Below are 19,317 nucleotides of genomic sequence, written 5' to 3'. Positions count from 1 at the left end.
ATGTTTCATATCTGTGAGTGTATGTAAAACCAATGCATGACTAAGATAGAGTATATTAAAATGCTGGAATATATGAACAGAATGCTATTCTCCTTTTTCAGAGTAACAGCCGTGTTAGTCTGTATTCGCAAAAAGAAAAGGAGTACTTGTGGCACCTTAGAGACTAACCAATTTATTTGGCCATGTTTAGAATTCCTTCCCTGCGTCACAGCAAGGAAACTGTGGAAAGATCATTCTTATTGTGTATACATACACTTCTAAATAATGCCAAAAATAGAGTCCAAATCATATTGTAAAGGATTTTCTAGTAATCACTTTTACGACTTGCTTGATTTTAAAAATGTAATAATCATGCTAGGGAATTTCCCCCTATTTCCACTAATAATTATTTCCTGATTAAAAATGTCTTGGCCTGACAGCACCAGGGAAATTAATAGGAGAAGCTCTCTATGAGTTTTAGAAGATAAGCAAAGACATATTCCATCTCTTAAAATTATTTAAGCAGGTGCTGTGGGAAGCCATTGCTTTTATAAGGCTCTTCAGATGTTTACAGCAAAACATTTTTTCCCAGTGATTGAATTTTTCAAAGTACTAAAATACCACAGAGAAATATGTTTCCCACCAGTTTTATGGCTCCCTGGATGCATTCTCTACAAACCTTCTATCTGCTTGGACACAAACACTCTATTGCAAAAAGATATCTTGCTATTTTAACAGGCTATACTGCTTTGAAAGGATACAGTTGCAGCACCAATGGGAATGTCAGTACCCTAAGAATAACACTGCTTTAAGGGTACTATTTTATTAAAGCAGACCTGAGTAATTTGTTCCTGACTGTTATACACCCCTATTTTATTAAGGGTACTTTACATCAGTGGAGGAGATTACTACCACTCTTATTTTCTCCACTGCTTGGCTTTAATGTATGGTGTGGGATATAATATTTATGAAGCCTAAGCAGCAGAGGACATAATAGCAGAATTGTTCTTTATAACCTATTTCATACAGTTGTAAAATAAACCTTAATACAACAGAAATAATTACCCAGGAGTAGGAAATACAGTCTTCAGACTGCTTCAGATATTTTGAAGGATTCTGAAAGTTTAACTGCTGTTGATGCACCTACATTAAAAATAGAACTTAACAATAATAATAATAATAATTAATAATGATAGTAGTAGGGCACCATTTTAAGAGATGTGAGATATCAAGTGTGTTATCATAAACTATCTAATGTAAAGTGTTTATATATGAAACAAATCTATCGCAAAATAATGCTTGCACTCGTTACCTAGAAAGGAATTTTTTTGTGAGGCTTGTAATTACTAATTATTATTTATATTCTGGTTGCACCTAGAGGTGCCAACTGGTGGTTATCTTGCTAACACTGCTGTAAAAATAGCTGTGTAGACAGTACTTTAAAGTTGCAACTTGGGCTGGAGCTTGGGCTCCAAAGTCCACCCACACCCCATGCTTCAGAGCTCTACCTGTGAGTTTCACTAACTTGAGTCTGTCAGCCTGGGCTGTGTAGACATATCCAGTCTCCATGTTTTGATGTCAAGGAATGATGATGTTCCTTATCATTCTTTTCTACAAGAATAATATCACAGCCTGTTAGATTTCCCTGTGGCAGATCTGATTACTTCTGAACCCTGGAAGATACCAAGTGTCTTGATTCCAGTCTGTTTTGAACAGAGATTAGTAGCATAGACTTCACAGGAACCAATGAAGGACTGTTTTCAGCACACAACCACATGCGCATACAAAGCTGGGATTTGTATGGACACTTGGCTTGGTAGACAACTTGTGATGCAGTTATTTAGCTAGTTTTGTGTCCAAATCCCCAACGCTTCAGATGAAACTGTGTGGGTGCCAAGTAGGAGTGTAAACATGTATGCAATGTTGGGTTAAAATTAGGCCCTGGATGTCATGGGGATCAGGAAGGATCTATACAGTAGATTTGCTTTTGTAAATAAGAAAAATATTGAAATTTTCCCAACTTGATTTTTAGTTTTAAATTATTGAAGTTTTGTTACTCTTGAAAGGTTAGCACTGCATTATCTAAAATATTGCAGCCTTGCTTCTGTTTGGTAACATTGTTGCCATAGATACTATGGAAGAAAGGGCTAAAGAGAAAGAATATGGTGGCAAAATGGAAAATCTTTACAAAAATATGTTGTTTATATGTGGTAAACAGCCAAATTATTATTACAGTGAATGAGATGTTAATGAATAGCCAGATCACTGCCTCCCTTTTGGTTCAGGATCGAGAAAGGGAATTGCTTTAAATTTTATCCCCTGACGTTTTCTTAGAACCTTCTGATTACATCACAGCAGGCAACTCCTCTGAAAGACAGAATTCAAAGTCTAAAACCTTATGTCCCCTGGATACCTCTTGGTCTGCTTTGGTTCCCTGTCAGCATGGCTCCTGGTATGGCTTCCGCCGCTGGGTGTAGCCCCTAGAATATCTCTTAAAGGCATGGGGGGACGGTTTCCTCCACTAAGGAGCTAATATAGCTTTGCACTATATTAATTTCTGAGCAGATTTTCCAATAGGGTTGAGGGAACGATGCATGTAGTTCCCCATCCTCCCTGATCTTTACCGCCTGTTGTACTACTCCCCTCTGTGTATAGATAGGGCCTGAAGTTATTATACTAATTATGTAAACTGACGTTCTTACAGTATGTGAGAGGACAGGGCAGTGAGCAAAGAGAGGCACTTAAAAACACCTACAGTATGATAACAAGTGGTAGAGTAATTGCTGAAAAAGAAGTCTTTTCTGCCATGCCTTCCCTTAAACATCTGTTGCTCCATATGGAGTCATAAATATTTGCAACAAAATAGTTGAAGAAATAATCTCAACATTAATAGAAAAAGGCTGAATCTGCCAAGAAAATTTAAGTTTTTTTTTTTTCTTGGCAAGTTTTACTCACCCAACCTCATCTGAGAGTTTAAATTTCAGTGGAAGAATAGTCTGACAGGAGTGAAACCTAAACCTTACCATGAGAAGCACATGTCAATTTGAATAGGAAAGAGTTAATACAGAAAGATTTTGTAGGCACCATAGTTTTTTTTCCCCTCTTGCTTTGCATCCCGCTGATCCACAATGGGGAGATCATTGGAAAGCTTTGTATTAAAAGTGTTCTTGGCTTTTACAGCATAATTCAAATCCTTGCTTTTGTAGTTGGTCACTAGAAATAATAATTGTATATTTGTGTGGGGGAGTGGCAAGGTTAATATTACCAGCGGGTGCCTGTTATTTTAATAAAGCTTCAGAAAGTTGTCATTTGGCAAATAAAATTTGATAGTACTTGAGTTTTCAACCTGCTTTGTAAAGGTCCATTAAGGTAACATCAGTTCAAAACTCAGCATCCAAATTACAAAAGCTGCATAACTCCTATTAGAACCTAAATATGAAAGTAAATAGTAGGATATTATTTAATATATTGTTTGGTAAGTATTTTATAGGAAGTGGCTATTGTATGAGTAGAATTTGTTTGTACTTAGGAGTTTTGTTAAAGAACAGGACCGTACCCAGGTGGTGATGGGATTTTTTTGAAGTTTATTTTCATTAAACCCTGCATGTCGAGTTTTACACTCAAGCTATTTGTAAGCACCTCGCAAGACCATTTCCCAGGCTTGACACCAGCAAACAGTATGCATTGTTCCTCAGTTTCTTATTCAATATTGCAAAATAAATATCATCTAACTTTGATTCTTTCCTTGTTAAGCTTTAAATTAATAACCCCCCCGCATTTTTACTGTAAGTGCCAAGTATATTTTAAATATGTGCAACATAAATAGGTATAATGTTCAGTGTCACTAAAGAGAGCCCATTGATGTAAATGTCAAATCTGTATAATTATCCATGTGTCCCTGGTTAAAGAGTGTACAGCTAAAGACAAATTGCAAATTGTTATTTCAACCTATTCTAGTCAAGTTTTCCATTCCAGGGCTATCTCTGACTCGTATTTCCATTGAAATACTTCCTAAGTGCCTACTTTATAAAATCCTCCTGGTAAATGTACCCTCATAACTCCTGAAAACAGCTCTATAGAAAGGGCAGTATATGCATTGCTTACACTATTTTCTCTCTTTTATTTACTACTGCAAATAGTCTGCTTTTCTTAAGCCTTCAGATTGCTTCAAGTGTTATAGAAGTGATCTACGTTTTCCCCTGGATGTGCTGAAAACAATTACAAGGTTTTATTCAACACTTCTTCAAAACAAAATAAATTGATTTTTTAGAGTGAGTGGATGAAAAGCACAAGAGAACTGAATAAGGTGATGTGGAGGATAGCTGGCTTTACTGTTTTATGCTAGCTTCCAAAGCTTTTAGGGCAACCTGAAAATTCACACATAATGGTTAAGTTTTATGGTTAAAGTGAGGGGGGTTTTTATTGTAAAGTGCACTAGTGAAAAACACTATTGTGACATAAAGTGATATAGAGCCCTTTTTTAAATGGACCCAAGTTTGATTTAAAGCTGATGTACTGGAATAATCAGCTGCACCCCAATTGCCCTCATTGAGCTTCTGCATTCAGGGAGTGTAATAAAGAAAAAAAAAAGAGGAGTTACTTTAAATTTGGCACCTGAATCACATGCTTAAAGCAGTAAATTTCTCTGACTTGTGCCAGGTTAGGAGGCGGCATCACTTTTCTCATTAATGAAAAGAACTGCTCACCTCCTGGCAGAGAAGCAATGAGGGTTTGCAGAGCGGTTAAGTCATTGCAGACAGATAACTGTCTTTGCAGACTTCATATATATTCCATGCGTGTTTGAAATAAACACATCTTCTTTACTATCTGTTCCACAGTGGAAACGGATCCCATGGCTTACTAAGGACACATTGGAGCTGCCAAGATTAAAAAAAAAATCAAACAAAATCTTCATTTTGATAAACAGCCCTGCATGAGTTTGAGGGCCTGAGCCTACACGAGGATCCACAGGCGTCAACCCTCAGCTTGATGAGAATCCTACTAAAATAAATTATCAAGAGTTCCACTGACTTTGAGGCATAAGTATCCTTGTGGGTGCACCCCTTTGGAGGATCAGGGCCTAAATCTGAGTACAGGGAGACTAGATATTTTTGACACAGTAGTACTAGTCAGCCGTGTCCATTGACTTCAGTTAGAGTTGTAGATGTTCAGTTCTTCTAAAAGGTAGGTGCACAGCAGAGCTCTTCTTAACCTGCTGCTCACAAACTGGGAAGAATTAGTAGGGGAAGCAAAAGTGGATGGGAACCTGGGAGGCAGTGACCATGAAATGGTCGAGTTCAGGATCCTAACCCAAGGAAGAAAGGAGAGCAGCAGAATACAGACCCTGGACTTCAGAAAAGCAGACTTTGACTCCCTCAGGGAAATGATGGGCAAGATCCCCTGGGAGAATAACATGAGGGGGAAAGGAGTCCAGGAGAGCGGGCTGTATTTTAAAGAATCCTTATTGAGATTACAGGGACAAACCATCCCGAAGTGTAGAAAGAATAGTAAATATGGCAGGCGACCAGCTTGGCTTAACAGTGAAATCCTTGCTGCTCTTAAATTCAAAAAAGAAGCTTCCAAGAAGTGGAAGATTGGACAAATGACAGGGATAAGTATAAAAATATTGCTTGGGCTTGCAGGAGTGAAATCAGGAAGGCCAAATCACACCTGGAGTTGCAGCTAGCAAGAGATGTTAAGAGTAACAAGAAGGGTTTCTTCAGGTATGTTAGCAACTAGAAGAAAGTCAAGGAAAGTGTGGGCCCCTGACTGAATGAGGAAGGCAACCTCATGACAGAGGATGTGGAAAAAGCTAATGTACTCAATGCTTTTTTTGCCTCTGTCTTCACGACCAAGGTCAGCTCCCAGACTACTGCACTGGGCAGCACAGCATGGGGAGGAGGTGACCAGCCCTCTGTGGAGAAAGAAGTGGTTCGGGACTATTTAGAAAAGCTGGACGAGCACAAGTCCATGGGGCCGGATGCGTTGCATCCGAGAGTGCTAAAGGAGTTGGCAGATGTGATTGCAGAGCCATTAGCCATTATCTTTGAAAACTCATGGCGATCGGGGGAGGTCCCAGATGACTGGAAAAAGGCTAATGTAGTGTCCATCTTTAAAAAAGGGAAGAAGGAGGATCCTGGGAACTACAGGCCAGTCAGCCTCACCTCAGTCCCTGGAAAAATCATGGAGCAGGTCCTCAAGGAATCAATTCTGAAGCACTTAGAGGAGAGGAAAGTGATCAGGAACAGTCAGCATGGATTCACCAAGGGCAAGTCATGCCTGACTAATCTAATTGCCTTCTATGACGAGATAACTGGCTCTGTGGATGAAGGGAATGCAGTGGACGTGTTGTTCCTTGACTTTAGCAAAGCTTTTGACACGGTCTCCCACAGTATTCTTGCCAGCAAGTTAAAGAAGTATGGGCTGGATGAATGGACTATAAGATGGATAGAAAGCTGTCTAGATTGTCGGGCTCAACGGTTAGTGATCAATGGCTCCATGTCTAGTTGGCAGCCGGTATCAAGTGGAGTGCCCCAGGGGTTGGTCCTGGGGCCGGTTTTTTCAATATCTTCATAAATGATCTGGAGGATGGTGTGGATTACACCCTCAGCAAGTTTGCAGATGACACTAAACTGGAAGGAGTGGTAGATACGCTGGAGGGTAGGAATAGGATACAGAGGGACCTAGACAAATTGGAGGATTGGGCCAAAAGAAATCTGATGAGGTTCAACAAGGACAAGTGCAGAGTCCTGCACTTAGGACGGAAGAATCCCATGCACCGCTACAGACTAGGGACCGAATGGCTCCGCAGCAGTTCTGCAGAAAAGGACCTATGGGTTACAGTGGACAAGAAGTTGGATATGAGTCAACAGTGTGCCCTTGTTGCCAAGAAGGCCAATGGCATTTTGGGATGTATAAGTAGGGGCATTGCTAGCAGATCGAGGGACGTGATTGTTCCCCTCTATTCGACATTGGTGAGGCCTCATCTGGAGTACTGTGTCCAGTTTTGGGCCCCACACTACAAGAAGGATGTGGAAAAATTGGAAAGAGTCCAGCGGAGGGCAACAAAAATGATTAGGGGACTGGAACACATGACTTATGAGGAGAGGCTGAGGGAACTGGGGATGTTTAGTCTTCAGAAGAGAAGAATGAGGGGGGATTTGATAGCTGCTTTCAACTACCTGAAAGGGGGTTCCAAAGAGGATGGCTCTAGACTGTTCTCAGTGGTAGCAGATGACAGAACAAGGAGTAATGGTCTCAAGTTGCAGTGGGGGAGATTTAGGTTGGATATTAGGAAAAACTTTTTCACTAGGAGGGTGGTGAAACACTGGAATGCGTTACCTAGGGAGGTGGTGGAATCTCCTTCCGTAGAAGTTTTTAAGGTCAGGCTTGACAAAGCCCTGGCTGGGATGATTTAGTCGGGGATCGGTCCTGCTTTGAACAAGGGGTTGGACTAGATGACCTCCTGAGGTCCTTTCCAACCCTGATATTCTATGATTCCTGTGTTTTACACCTCCTACTGTATACAACTGCAGGCATCTTTTCTTAAATAGGTACAGGAGAGAATACACTGCTGCAGAATATTTTTATTTTAATGAAACATATGGGACCTGACCCTAAAATAGGGAGCAATTTGATTTAAAAAAAATGTTGAAAGGGAACAATGTTTTCAGTAGTGGACATTTTAATGTATCCCAGTAAGTCAGTGCAGAAGGAAAATGAGTATTTGTAACTATATCTTCAATCCCGTCCCCCATTCAAAGAACACCACAACTGTCTACAGCTTTCTTGTAAGGATGTAGGTTTCCACCACTTCATCACTTGGAGAAAAAATATACAAAGAGTTATCACTATCATGATTATTCTTAATTTCTTCTTGACAACCTTTGAGAAGTCTTTGTCCATCACAAGCAGGGCACATTGCCTACATAGCATTATTAATAAAGACCAGAAATTGAAGTAATACGCAGCAAGAGAAAAAGAGACTGGTATGGTTACAAACGCTAGGGACTAAAACTTATGTCTAGGAAGTTATATCTTTGCTACAACAGTTTCTCACTTAAGCTAGTTACCAGCTGCTCCTTCCTTTCAGGCCAAGAGGCTCCAACTTTCACAGACTCATAAGGTGCTGCGCCCTACATGGTGGATAATTAAAAAAAGGCTTTTTTTCCTCCCCTTATGTTACCCACACTCCATTGTCTCCACCGTGAGAGCCAGGAAGGTATCCTGAGGTGCAGACTATGTCCCCTGGCATGTTTACTAAGTTGTTTCCTCCGCTTGTTTGCTTGATGATATTGGTTACCTTATATGTATGTAAATATACATTCATTGTCCTCTGTCTGTAATCAAGCTGGTCAGACTGGAAATCCACGTTGCTTTGTCAGGCTTCCTGCATGCTCTGCCTCCCAAACACAGGGTTTTTTAAGACCATATTTACAGCACACACATATTAAAAAAAAAAAAACCCTCTCACTAGACTACCCATACATACATCACACAATGATTTGTCTGCCCCAGTGTGTCACCAGTTTATGTATGATCCCTTATATGGCTGCTTTTAGATAAATATTATGACAACTGTGTGTTGTGTGTGTCAGACCTGATATGAGTTAATGTATGGTGGGCCCTCTGCCACTTGGCATCAAGGGGGCGCTTATGGTCACACATAGTCTTCTGGGCTAATGCAGCTGCGTCAGCCCCAATGTTGCTGGTAGAGTTTCTCAACTTATTACATTTGTGCTAGTTCTGACAACCTAGGGCTAAGCCCTACACAAGTAATTTTTTTTACCCTGCCTCCCCAACCCAGACCCAAGTTTCTCGCCTCACCTCAATTGTAAACCCTTTGAGGCTCTCACTGTAGTTGCTTGGCTTGAGGAGATAGAGTAACAAAATTAATCAGATGTGTGTAGACATTAGCCAATAAGGAGCAACGGGTGCCAGCTTGGTGGGCTCATAAATAATGTTTTAGGATGTGAATAGAAGGGAACTAGATTGTTTTCATACTCGTGGTCTATCAAGTGTGTGAGGTGCATATCACACAGAGTTAAAAGAATGTGCTTAACTAGCAGGTTTCTTCTTTAATAAAAATACTGACTAGCCTATTGGTAGTGCACTGCACTGTCAGGTTGGAGACTGGTCACATAGCATTTATTCCCAGTCCTGATTTTTAGTCCATAGGCTGGAGTTTCACTTTGCAATGAGGACTGGGCAAGAGACTGGTGAGTCAGAAGATGAACTACAGTGGTCTGTTGGATCTACAGAAAATTTTTTAGCCATCTAAAATGTAATTTTCAGGAGTAGCATTCAATTCATTCTTGGTATTTACTGTATATTTCTTTTCTGCAAATATAATTCTTGCCCTCCTTTATGTCTAGTCAGCACAGCCCCAAGCTAGAAATTAAAATAAAAAGACTTGCCCTCTAAATGGACTCCTGAATGCTATTACAAAGTGTGCCAGGTTTAACAAACAGGCTCAATAAAAGCAGGCTTCACTTTGCCTCAATAAATGGAAAGGTTTTGTGTCCTTGGTTAGATAGTAGTGTACCCAGCTGTATTTCTTGTTTATTCTATTGTTTTATATGTATGAATGCTGCTTTTAATATGTACAGTTCTAGTGGGCTTTAAATTCAAAATGTTTCAGTCAAAACCTTTTCTCCTTTTACTATAAAAATATGTACTTATTTAACCCACAAAATATGCTTCCAGCACTTGCCCACTTTTTAATTACTTTGTCAATTAGGATTTCCCAAGCCTCGCTAATAAATTTCTGCCTTTGTGTGCACTTATTCAGGCTGTGCACAAAATGTAGACACCATTCAGATGTGAAGACCTATTACAAGATTGAAATAGATTTCTAATGCATTTATCATTCATCTTTGCAGCGTGTGATTTCAATCAGAAAAAAATGATGAATGGTTTGACAGTTTCCACCCATATACGCTAAAACATAATATGCTTCTACTAGTTTTCAGCTATTACAGACTTTAACATGCAATGTGACCTTGGTCTGCAAAGCATGTTTGGTTAGCACAAAAACTTAATCATAAGGAGTCATAAGTAGAATCCTTCTTCTTTACTGCCCTTTTTCTGGGAGTAGGAAATTTATTGCTTGTGGGACAGGTAGGATATGAACAATGGGCCAAATAGAGTCCAGGGTTATCTCATCTGTGTGAAAACTGCTGCTGAAAATCGATGTGACCTCTGCTACACTGTCATCCCAATTCCCACCCTCTGTGTCCTATTTGTCTTTTGGTAGAAGCTTAGATCTGTGTGCTGTCTCTATGTGTCTCTCTTGGGCCAGATTATCAAAATGAATCATTGCCTGCATACCTCTTATATTTCTATTTATTTTCCTGGTGTTGACTAGGTCTGATGAAATATGATTCTTTTTGCATTTGATCCTCACTGCAGCAAGCAGCACCTAATTTAGCTGTGTCTATCTCTTTAAAGAAGAGTAATACTATTTTGAAACTTCAATCTACTGTATAGCAACATTACAAACCATAGACCATGAAACCTGTCTTCACAGTCAATAGTAATTTTCCTTTCAGCCAATTTAATAGTATTACTTTCATCTCCAAGTAGGAGAGATTTCTAGATATTTTAAAGCTGTTACAGTTTTCTGTTATGCATACTTTATATATTGCTCTCCTTTTGAGATGCCACTTTTGTTTAGTCTGCCTTAACTCTGTAGCATAAACGTCATTTCTGTGTAATATCATATGCAACAGCTAATCAATTAATTTTAAGATTTCTACTTCTTATATAAAATATTTAAACAGGAGAAACGGTATATAGTCTTTGAATCAGTAAGAACGCAGTGGTCTGAATATGTAACCACAGTTGTTTAAAAATAGGTAATTTATATGACACAAATCCAGCTTCTACAAAGATGTGAATATGTTGTAGGCTTTTGTTATTATTAATACTTGAGGCATCATTGTGAAGATGTTCCATTTAATGCTCTCACACAGTGAAGACAAAATACTCCCTAACATAGATTTCAGCAAATACAGGAAGACTCCTAGCACTGCTGGGTTAGTTGTCAGCAAATGTATTTCAGAAACGTAACACGTTAGCTTGTTCAAGAGATGCCTAAGGAATTTGTTTTTCAAGCTATATAATATTACCAATGTAAAGACCTGCAGGTTAATTTCTGTCATAGTATTTGTAACCAACGTACTGATTCCCTCTGGATTTTTTTTTTTAAATGGTGGGGGGAAAGCCCTGTAAATGTGATCTGATCTAATTGTAAAACTTAGAATTAATATGACCAAGGCACTTGACAAATTAAACTATCAGGATTGGTTGTGCAATTGCCTTTAGAAAACACATGCATCATGAATTTATGATCAATATATTAGTTTCAAGCTTTATAAAAAGCAATTGCTGTGAAGATGTTCTTATAACTTCTGCAACTGCCAAAGGAATTAAAGGGATGTTTCATGGATTCCACAGGAACACTACAGAGATATATTTCTAGATATTGCAGATTCAAAGAACATACAACACAACACCTGATGTAAAATAACTGACTGAAGACTTTTGTTCTATAGGTTTCAGCAGTAAGTTTGATACTTAAAGCTAGTATGTGTAGAGGAGGGTTTAAAAAGAGGTAATATGTCACGTATTGCTCTGGAACAGGGGTTTTCAAATGTTATTCATTTGTGGATTCCTAAAAATTTTTGAATGGCGGTGCAGATCCCTTTGGAAATCTTAGACATAGGCTGTGAACCGTGAAAGGTCTGCAGACGACAGGTTGAAAACTATTGCTCTGCAATATTCATTAGTGACAGTGTTAATTCATAAAAAAAAAAAAAAGTTTTGGGCTCAGACAGATTGGTGAAAAATATTTTTAAATGATGTTGCTTCTCTGGAGATTAACTTTTTACATCATGGAGGGGCAATGTGTTGCCTGTCAAACCGGGAATACGATATTGGGCCAGGATCCTGCAATTTATAAAAGGCACACCAGTTTGGTTACCTATTGTAAATTGCAGGAGCAGGGATTCCCCCTACTCTACCATGTTACTGCCCCCTTTCCAGTGCCTGACTTACTTCAGAATACACCCTTTCTCTTTTTACCCTAGATGAAACAACTCACCTAAAACACTCAAAACATGTTTAGCTAATGCTGAACACCAGAAAGGATGACAATAGCAAGATACTCTGTAGGAAAATCTGCACTGACATTTCACCTACAACTGAGACTCAGTGTCATCCAGGCAAGAGGGAATAACTGAGTTGATTATACTGTTGACTCTGGGAGGAGAAAATTAAAGGGAGGGAGAAATGATAAATTCCCTGACTATAGAGGATTTCTTTGGTTGTAACAGAAAAACCCTACTTTTCATTGTTCTCTGATAAACCGTTCAGATCTAGTGACCTGAGTAACAGAGCTATAATTCTGTAATATACTGACATCTGGGGTATAACAATATTTGTGCACCTCCTCCAAGCTGCTCAGCATGATTTTTCTTTAACTTGTTCTATTTTTCAGCCTTACCATAATCACAATCCTTGTTGCCGTAAGACAAACAATGCCAATTTTGCTATAATAGTTATGAGTTGATTTCAAGGTGAATTAAGTCCTGGCCTTTAAACATTTCAGTCACCTGCCTGTATAAGAAGGTTGCCATTGCCAATATATTAACTTTCTGATGTTGCTTTCTAATATGTCTTTACAGAAGAGGTCCAAATTGCTATTCCAGTAATGAAACCAACCTTAGATAAAGTCCAACTGGCTGGACAGACCTTGCCTCCTGGATTCCCTGCACCATTTCTTTTTGCTGACGGTTTATCATCAGTAGAAACTCTATTAACCAACATTCAGGTAAATTATCGGGACCAGAGATACATAATGATAAATTAACTCATAAAGAATGAATATGCAGCATTCCCATTTATTTAGTAATTCATACATTCTACAAAATCATATTCCTATGGATTCAGAATAATCTATAAAATCAGATCTATTTTAATGAGATTTTTTTGAAGCAAACCGAAGAATGCTAACTACACTTGATAGTTTGTTTAAAATGCAGTGCAAGAGTTAAACTTTTCAGAACAGCAGTAATATGTCTCTCTTCGGGCTTTGTCCCCCCAGAACATGCATATACATATATGCAATTTCTCTATGTTTGTGTTTCTTGAATTCTCATATGTCTTTTACTTAAGTTTCATTTTCGTGTGATAAAAAACCTCAGTGGGATCAATTTGGAAAAGCTATTTTGAATGAGTCCACACCCCAAAGTTTCTCATAGAATTAGAATATGATATAGCTGCCTAATCTCCTCAGTTGTGTGCAAAAGTATACAAGTTTCCAGTCATAATTTTTTCTATTCTCTCACACAGATAGGATCAAATGATGATGTTTTATGCTACCATTGAGATTAAATGTTATTTTTCACAAGGCTGATGTATGTGTGTGCTTTTAGGGTCTACTGAAAGTAGCTGTGGACAACGCACGAGTCCAGGAAAAACAGATACAACAGGAAAAGAAAGAGTTAAAGATGGAGCTTTGTAGAGAGAGAGAACTGAGAGAGAGCTTAGAAAGGCAACTTACAGCTGAGCTGCAAAGCAGAGGTAAGTGAATGAAGAATGGACTTTAGATATGTTTTGCCTGCTCTGAGCAGCTGGTGACTTGGGCTTAGCTAGCAATCATAGATTAGCATAATGCAGTAGTGGACAAACACTGTTAAAGAAAGATTTAAGTGTTTATGTAAAACAAGTTTTTTTTCAGGCAGATAGGAAAAAACTGACTGTAGGACTGTTTCCTAGAGGATAACTGGCCACAAAATATTTTGGCAGCTCCCCTAGTTGAGAGCTGATTCAGTTCCATGGCTTTCACATGTATTATTACCAGTCCATCTGTGGGTTCTTAACTTGAATTCTTGATTTGGCAGCTTTAATTTATTCTGTGTTTCCAGCTATTATCTTCACCAGTGAGGAGCAGTCTTATTTTGCGAAAGAGTCACAAGGAAAGTACATTTCTAAAATGTGTTTACACTAGAATTTCTTTCATCATCTTCTCTCTGAGCTAGCCCATCCTTTTGGGGATAATTATTACACTAATAGGGAGGCTAGTCAGTTAGCTTCATCTGCAGATGACTCCAGTGCCACACCATGGATCAGTTGGGAGGAGAAAATGCTTATCCAAAACTGTCTTTTTCTGAGATCAGAAGCAAATAATCTTACTAATTCTCCTGTCATACCATGGAGGGAAACATGATATAGCTCTTAAACTGGGTCTTGTAAGGGGGTAACATGAATCATAATCACAACAGCAGATTGTGTTAGTTTTATAGTATGGCGTCTTAAATGTAACATTTTTCGCTGTGGTATTGCAAAGAGAGCAGACTTGTCCGAAGTTCAGCATCTACATTAAGGGCAATATGAAATGAGTAGAAGTTATAGTGAACATGCTAAAATACCATCCGTGGATTATATCAAAATTCTACCCTCTAGGAGTCAGAAGTGAATGGAGAGAAAACTCCCCAGAGATAATTAAATTGCAGAGGACCTGCAATTTGTTGTACCCCCACAATCCAAAGGAAAGAAATCTCATAAGGTGAAATTCACCCCTATGTAAAGGGCCAGCACAGAATCTGTGCATCCCTTAAGCTTCATTTAAACCATCACAATCCTTACATGAGACTTAAGTGATGTATAGACTTTGGTGGCCTCCAGCATGGGACTGCGTTTCATCACTGATGCATCAGCCTTGGTTTTGTTCCTCTCCCAGACCCTCTCCATCAGTGCAGAACGAGCTCCAATGGACCTGGAGTTTGATACACAAAAGAGTGCACAGAGATTGCTGAAATTCCCAGCATCATGTCCCCCTCCCCACATGGTAGTGGAACTGCAGCACTTTTACTGCAGGCAGGAACCTCTATGGCTGAATGGGCTAAGGCGGCAGGATTTGCTCCTGTGTGCATATTGGAAGATTGAAACTGAATCAGGCTTTGGTAGTCTCAAGATGCTGCTGTATCTGAAAATAAACAGAATTAAATACCTTCGTACAGCTGCCACAGCTGTACAATGTACATGCTAATAGAACCACTCCCTCTACACTTTAAGGAAGTTTTTTGATTACATTTTAAAATATTTAAAAAGCACTGAAGTCCTTCCATTGCAGCCTTAGACCAGATAGATGGAGATTGGCAGTATATCATCTGAGATGATCTGAACTATAACTTCAGTTTAAATGTAGTATGAAATTAGTTGAAAGGTCTTTTCAATGCAGTCTGAGCTGCTTGACTTTGAGTATGCCAGTTATTTCAGTGGAGACTACTTGAGCACGTAAAGAAGCTGGTTTTGGCTGTCCTCTAACTAGGTCACTAGAGAGAGCTTAGAGGGTAAAGTACTTGCAGCGAACAATTGATGTGAACATGGAAACAGTGAGCCACAGACACTGTAATATGGTTAAATGCAGAGGCCGTGACTTTATTACCTGACTGGGGTAACCACCCCAAACTACCCGATAGAGTGGTCCAGCATGAACCAATGGATACTGGTGGCCCTTATGTACTATAAATCTGGGGTGAGTGTGAAAACTATGCATCTTCAGTTCTAGGATCCTGACCCACCTTCATGCTGGAGGTAGGAGAGATGAGGGGAGCCAAAATATGCAGAAGACATGGAGGTATACCGCCTTTGCCATGCCATGTGTGTCCAGAGCTAATGGCCAAGCAGCTCAATGGATTTAGGGCCCTCATTTAGACCCTTCTCAACCCATCGAAGTTATGATAATTGTAATTCAACATCCCCCACCTCTAAACAGACCTCCTGAATACATGAAAAACCCATACAGCTTTGTGTCAATTTCACCATATGGGAAAAGTCACTTCCAGACCCCAAAACTGACAACCTGTATAGACCCCAGAGATCCAGCATCTTAATTAAAGGGTGGGTATGTTAGAGATGAAACATGGACCTTGCAATGGCTACCATGCATGGGAAGCAGACTGTATCTCTCCTTCCCCTCTTCCATCAACCATGTGACAACTAATCCCCTGGCCACTCCCATTGCCCAGTAGCAGCAACAGGGAATGGGACAAGCACCAGCTGAACCATGCAACACTCCAATTTCCCTTTCTTTACAGTATGCAGAAGGTGAAGATGGAAAGGGGTCAAGACAATGAATCATAGAAATGTAGGGTGGGAAGGGGCCTCGAGAAGCCATCAAGTCCAGCCGCCTGTGCTGAAGCAGGACTATACCTTGATCATTTCTGACAGGCAGTTGTCCAATCTGTTCTTAAAAAACCCTACAATTATGGGGATTCCATTGGAAGCCTATTCCAATGTTTAACTACCTTTATAGCTAGAACATTTTCCCTAAATTTCCCTTGCTGCAGATTAAGCCCATTACTTCTTGTCCTACCTTCAGTGGACCTGGTGAACATCACCGTCCTCTTTCTAACAGCCCTTAACATACTATATTTATAGACTTAACAGGTTCTCTTCTCAATACTGAACATGTCCAGGTTTTTTAACCTTTGCTCATAGGTCAGGTTTTCTAAACTTTTTATAATTTTTGGTGCTCTTCTCTGTACTCTCTCCAGTTTGTCCTCATCTTCCTTAAAGTGTGGCGCCCAGCATTGGACACAGTACTCCCGATGAGGCCTCACCAGTGCTGAGTAGAGTGGGACGACGACTTCCCATGTCTTATAAATGACACTCCTTTTAATGCACCCTAGAATATTAGCCTTTTTCACAACTGCATCACACTGTTGACTCATCTTCAATTTGTGATAACCCCCAATCCTTTTCAGCAGTACTACCACCTAACCAGTTATTTACCATTTTGTAGTTGTGCAGTTGATTTTTCCTTCCAACTGCACTTTTCTTTACTGAAATTCATTTTGTTGATTTCAGACCTATTTGCCAAGGTCATTTTGAGGTCATTAAAGGGCACCCAAGGGAGCCATATTGAACTCTTACTTACTATTCGTCGCATTGAGACAGTTTTCAGATGTGCCTTTAATATCTCTTAAGAATCTGCCAGTCCTCCTGAACTCCTTTTCCCCTTAGATTTCCTTCCCATGGGACCTAACCTATCAGTTTTCCGAATTTGTTTTCTGTTTTTTGAAGTCCATTGGCCTTAGAATCATAGAATATCAGGGTTGGAAGGGACCTCAGGAGGTCATCTAGTCCAATCCCCTGCTCAAAAGCAGGACCAATCCCCAATTAAATCACCCTAGCCAGGGCTTTGTCAAGCCTGACCTTAAAAACTTCTAAGGAAGGAGATTCCACCACCTCCCTAGGCAACGCATTCCAGTCTTTCACCACCCTCCTAGTGAAAAAGTTTTTCCTAATATCCAACCTAAACCTCCCCCACTGCAACTTGAGACCATTACTCCTTGTCCTGTCCTCTTCTACCACTGAGAATAGTCTAGAACCATCCTCTCTGGAACCACCTCTCAGGTAGTTGAAAGCAGCTATCAAATCCCCCCTCATTCTTCTCTTCTGCAGACTAAACAATCCCAGTTCCCTCAGCCTCTCCTCATAAGTCATGTGTTCCAGACCCCTAATCATTTTTGTTGCCCTTCGCTGGACTCTCTCCAATTTATCCACATCCTTCTTGTAGTGTGGGGCCCAAAACTGGACACAGTACTCCAGATGAGGCCTCACCAATGTCGAATAGAGGGGAACGATCACATCCCTCGATCTGCTCGCTATGCCCCTACTTATACATCCCAAAATGCCATTGGCCTTCTTGGCAACAAGGGCACACTGCTGACTCATGTCCAGCTTCTCGTCCACTGTCACCCCTAGCTCCTTTTCTGCAGAACTGCTGCCTAGCCATTCGGTCCCTAGTCTGTAGCTGTGCATTGGGTTCTTCCGTCCTAAGTGCAGGACCCTGCACTTATCCTTATTGAACCTCATCAGATTTCTTTTGGCCCAATCCTCCAATTTGTCTAGGTCCCTCTGTATCCTATCCCTGCCCTCCAGCGTATCTACCACTCCTCCCAGTTTAGTATCATCCGCAAATTTGCTGAGAGTGCAATCCACACCATCCTCCAGATCATTTATGAAGATATTGAACAAAACCGGCCGCAGGACCGACCCCTGGGGCACTCCACTTGACACCGGCTGCCAACTAGACATGGAGCCATTGATCACTACCCATTGAGCCCGACAATCTAGCCAACTTTCTACCCACCTTATAGTCCATTCATCCAGCCCATACTTCTTTAACTTGCTGACAAGAATACTGTGGGAGACCGTGTCAAAAGCTTTGCTAAAGTCAAGAAACAATACATCCACTGCTTTCCCTTCATCCACAGAACCAGTAATCTCATCATAGAAGGCGATTAGATTAGTCAGGCATGACTTGCCCTTGGTGAATCCATGCTGACTGTTCCTGATCACTTTCCTCTCCTCTAAGCGCTTCAGGATTGATTCTTTGAGGACCTGCTCCATGCTTATTCTCCTGCTCTCACTCCTTCCTTTCCTTAGAATCATGAAATTTATCATTTCAGAGTCACAATCACCCAAATTGCCCTCCATCTTCGTATTTGCTCCCAATTTCTCCCTGCTGCTCAGACTCAAGCCTAAAATGGCTGTCCCTCTGGGTACTTCCTGCACTTTCCTAAACAAAAAGTTTCCCCCGATACCTTCCAGGAACTTATTGCAAATTTTGTGTTTTGCCATATTTCTTTCCCAACTGATGTCTGGGTAGTTAAAGTCCACCATTACTATCAGGTCTTGTGTTTTGGATATTTCTGTTATTCCTTATCCAACACCTTCCTGACTGGATAGTCTACAGTAGACCCGTACTGTGACATTATCCCTATTTTTTTTACCCCTTCTATCTTTACCAGGAGACCTTCAATTGTTCTTTCTCTCACCTATTGCTGGACCTCAAAACAAGTATATATTCTTAATATATAAAATAGCATCCCTTCCTCCATCCTGCCTGTCTTTCTCATTTAATGCTCTCAGTTAATATTTGAGGGACTGATTCACCCTTTCTCAAGGCATGTAGCACTGTTCTTTACAAGCCGGCCCCCCAGTGAAACAATAAGACTTCATGCAGAGTAAGACTGAACTCATCTTGAAGCAGGGTAGCTGAATCTAGGTCTTAATCTTCCCAACTTTTATAAAGGGTCCTGAAGCAGTTTCAGGAAAAGCATTTTCATTTTTTGAGCTCTTTAGAGAAAATGGCATTCCAACGGATAGCTCTGCCACTGATCTTCTGGGTGACCTTGGGTAAGTCACTGCACTTCTTTGTGCCCCAGTTTTCCCATCTGTTCAACAGGGATAATAATACATAACTCCTTTGTGAAGTGCTTTGATATCTACTGATGAGAAAGTAGTATTTAAGAGCTAGGTATT

General features: G+C 40.1%; 1 protein-coding gene across 1 annotated transcript in view; it reads left to right on the top strand.

Moving 5' to 3' along the window:
- DACH2 (dachshund family transcription factor 2) overlaps nt 1–19,317 on the top strand; it is a 472,015-nt gene that overhangs the window by 435,520 nt on the left and 17,178 nt on the right. The window contains exons 7-8 of the mRNA XM_077826384.1: nt 12,666–12,811; nt 13,416–13,563. Of these exons, the coding sequence (XP_077682510.1) occupies nt 12,666–12,811; nt 13,416–13,563 (294 nt within the window). The remainder of the gene's footprint in view (nt 1–12,665; nt 12,812–13,415; nt 13,564–19,317) is intronic.

The sequence above is a fragment of the Eretmochelys imbricata genome, chromosome 9, assembly GCF_965152235.1.
Source record: "Eretmochelys imbricata isolate rEreImb1 chromosome 9, rEreImb1.hap1, whole genome shotgun sequence".
NCBI lineage: Eukaryota > Metazoa > Chordata > Testudines > Cheloniidae > Eretmochelys > Eretmochelys imbricata.
The sequence above is the reverse complement of the archived record's forward strand: the minus strand, read 5'-3'. Positions and strand labels throughout refer to the sequence as shown.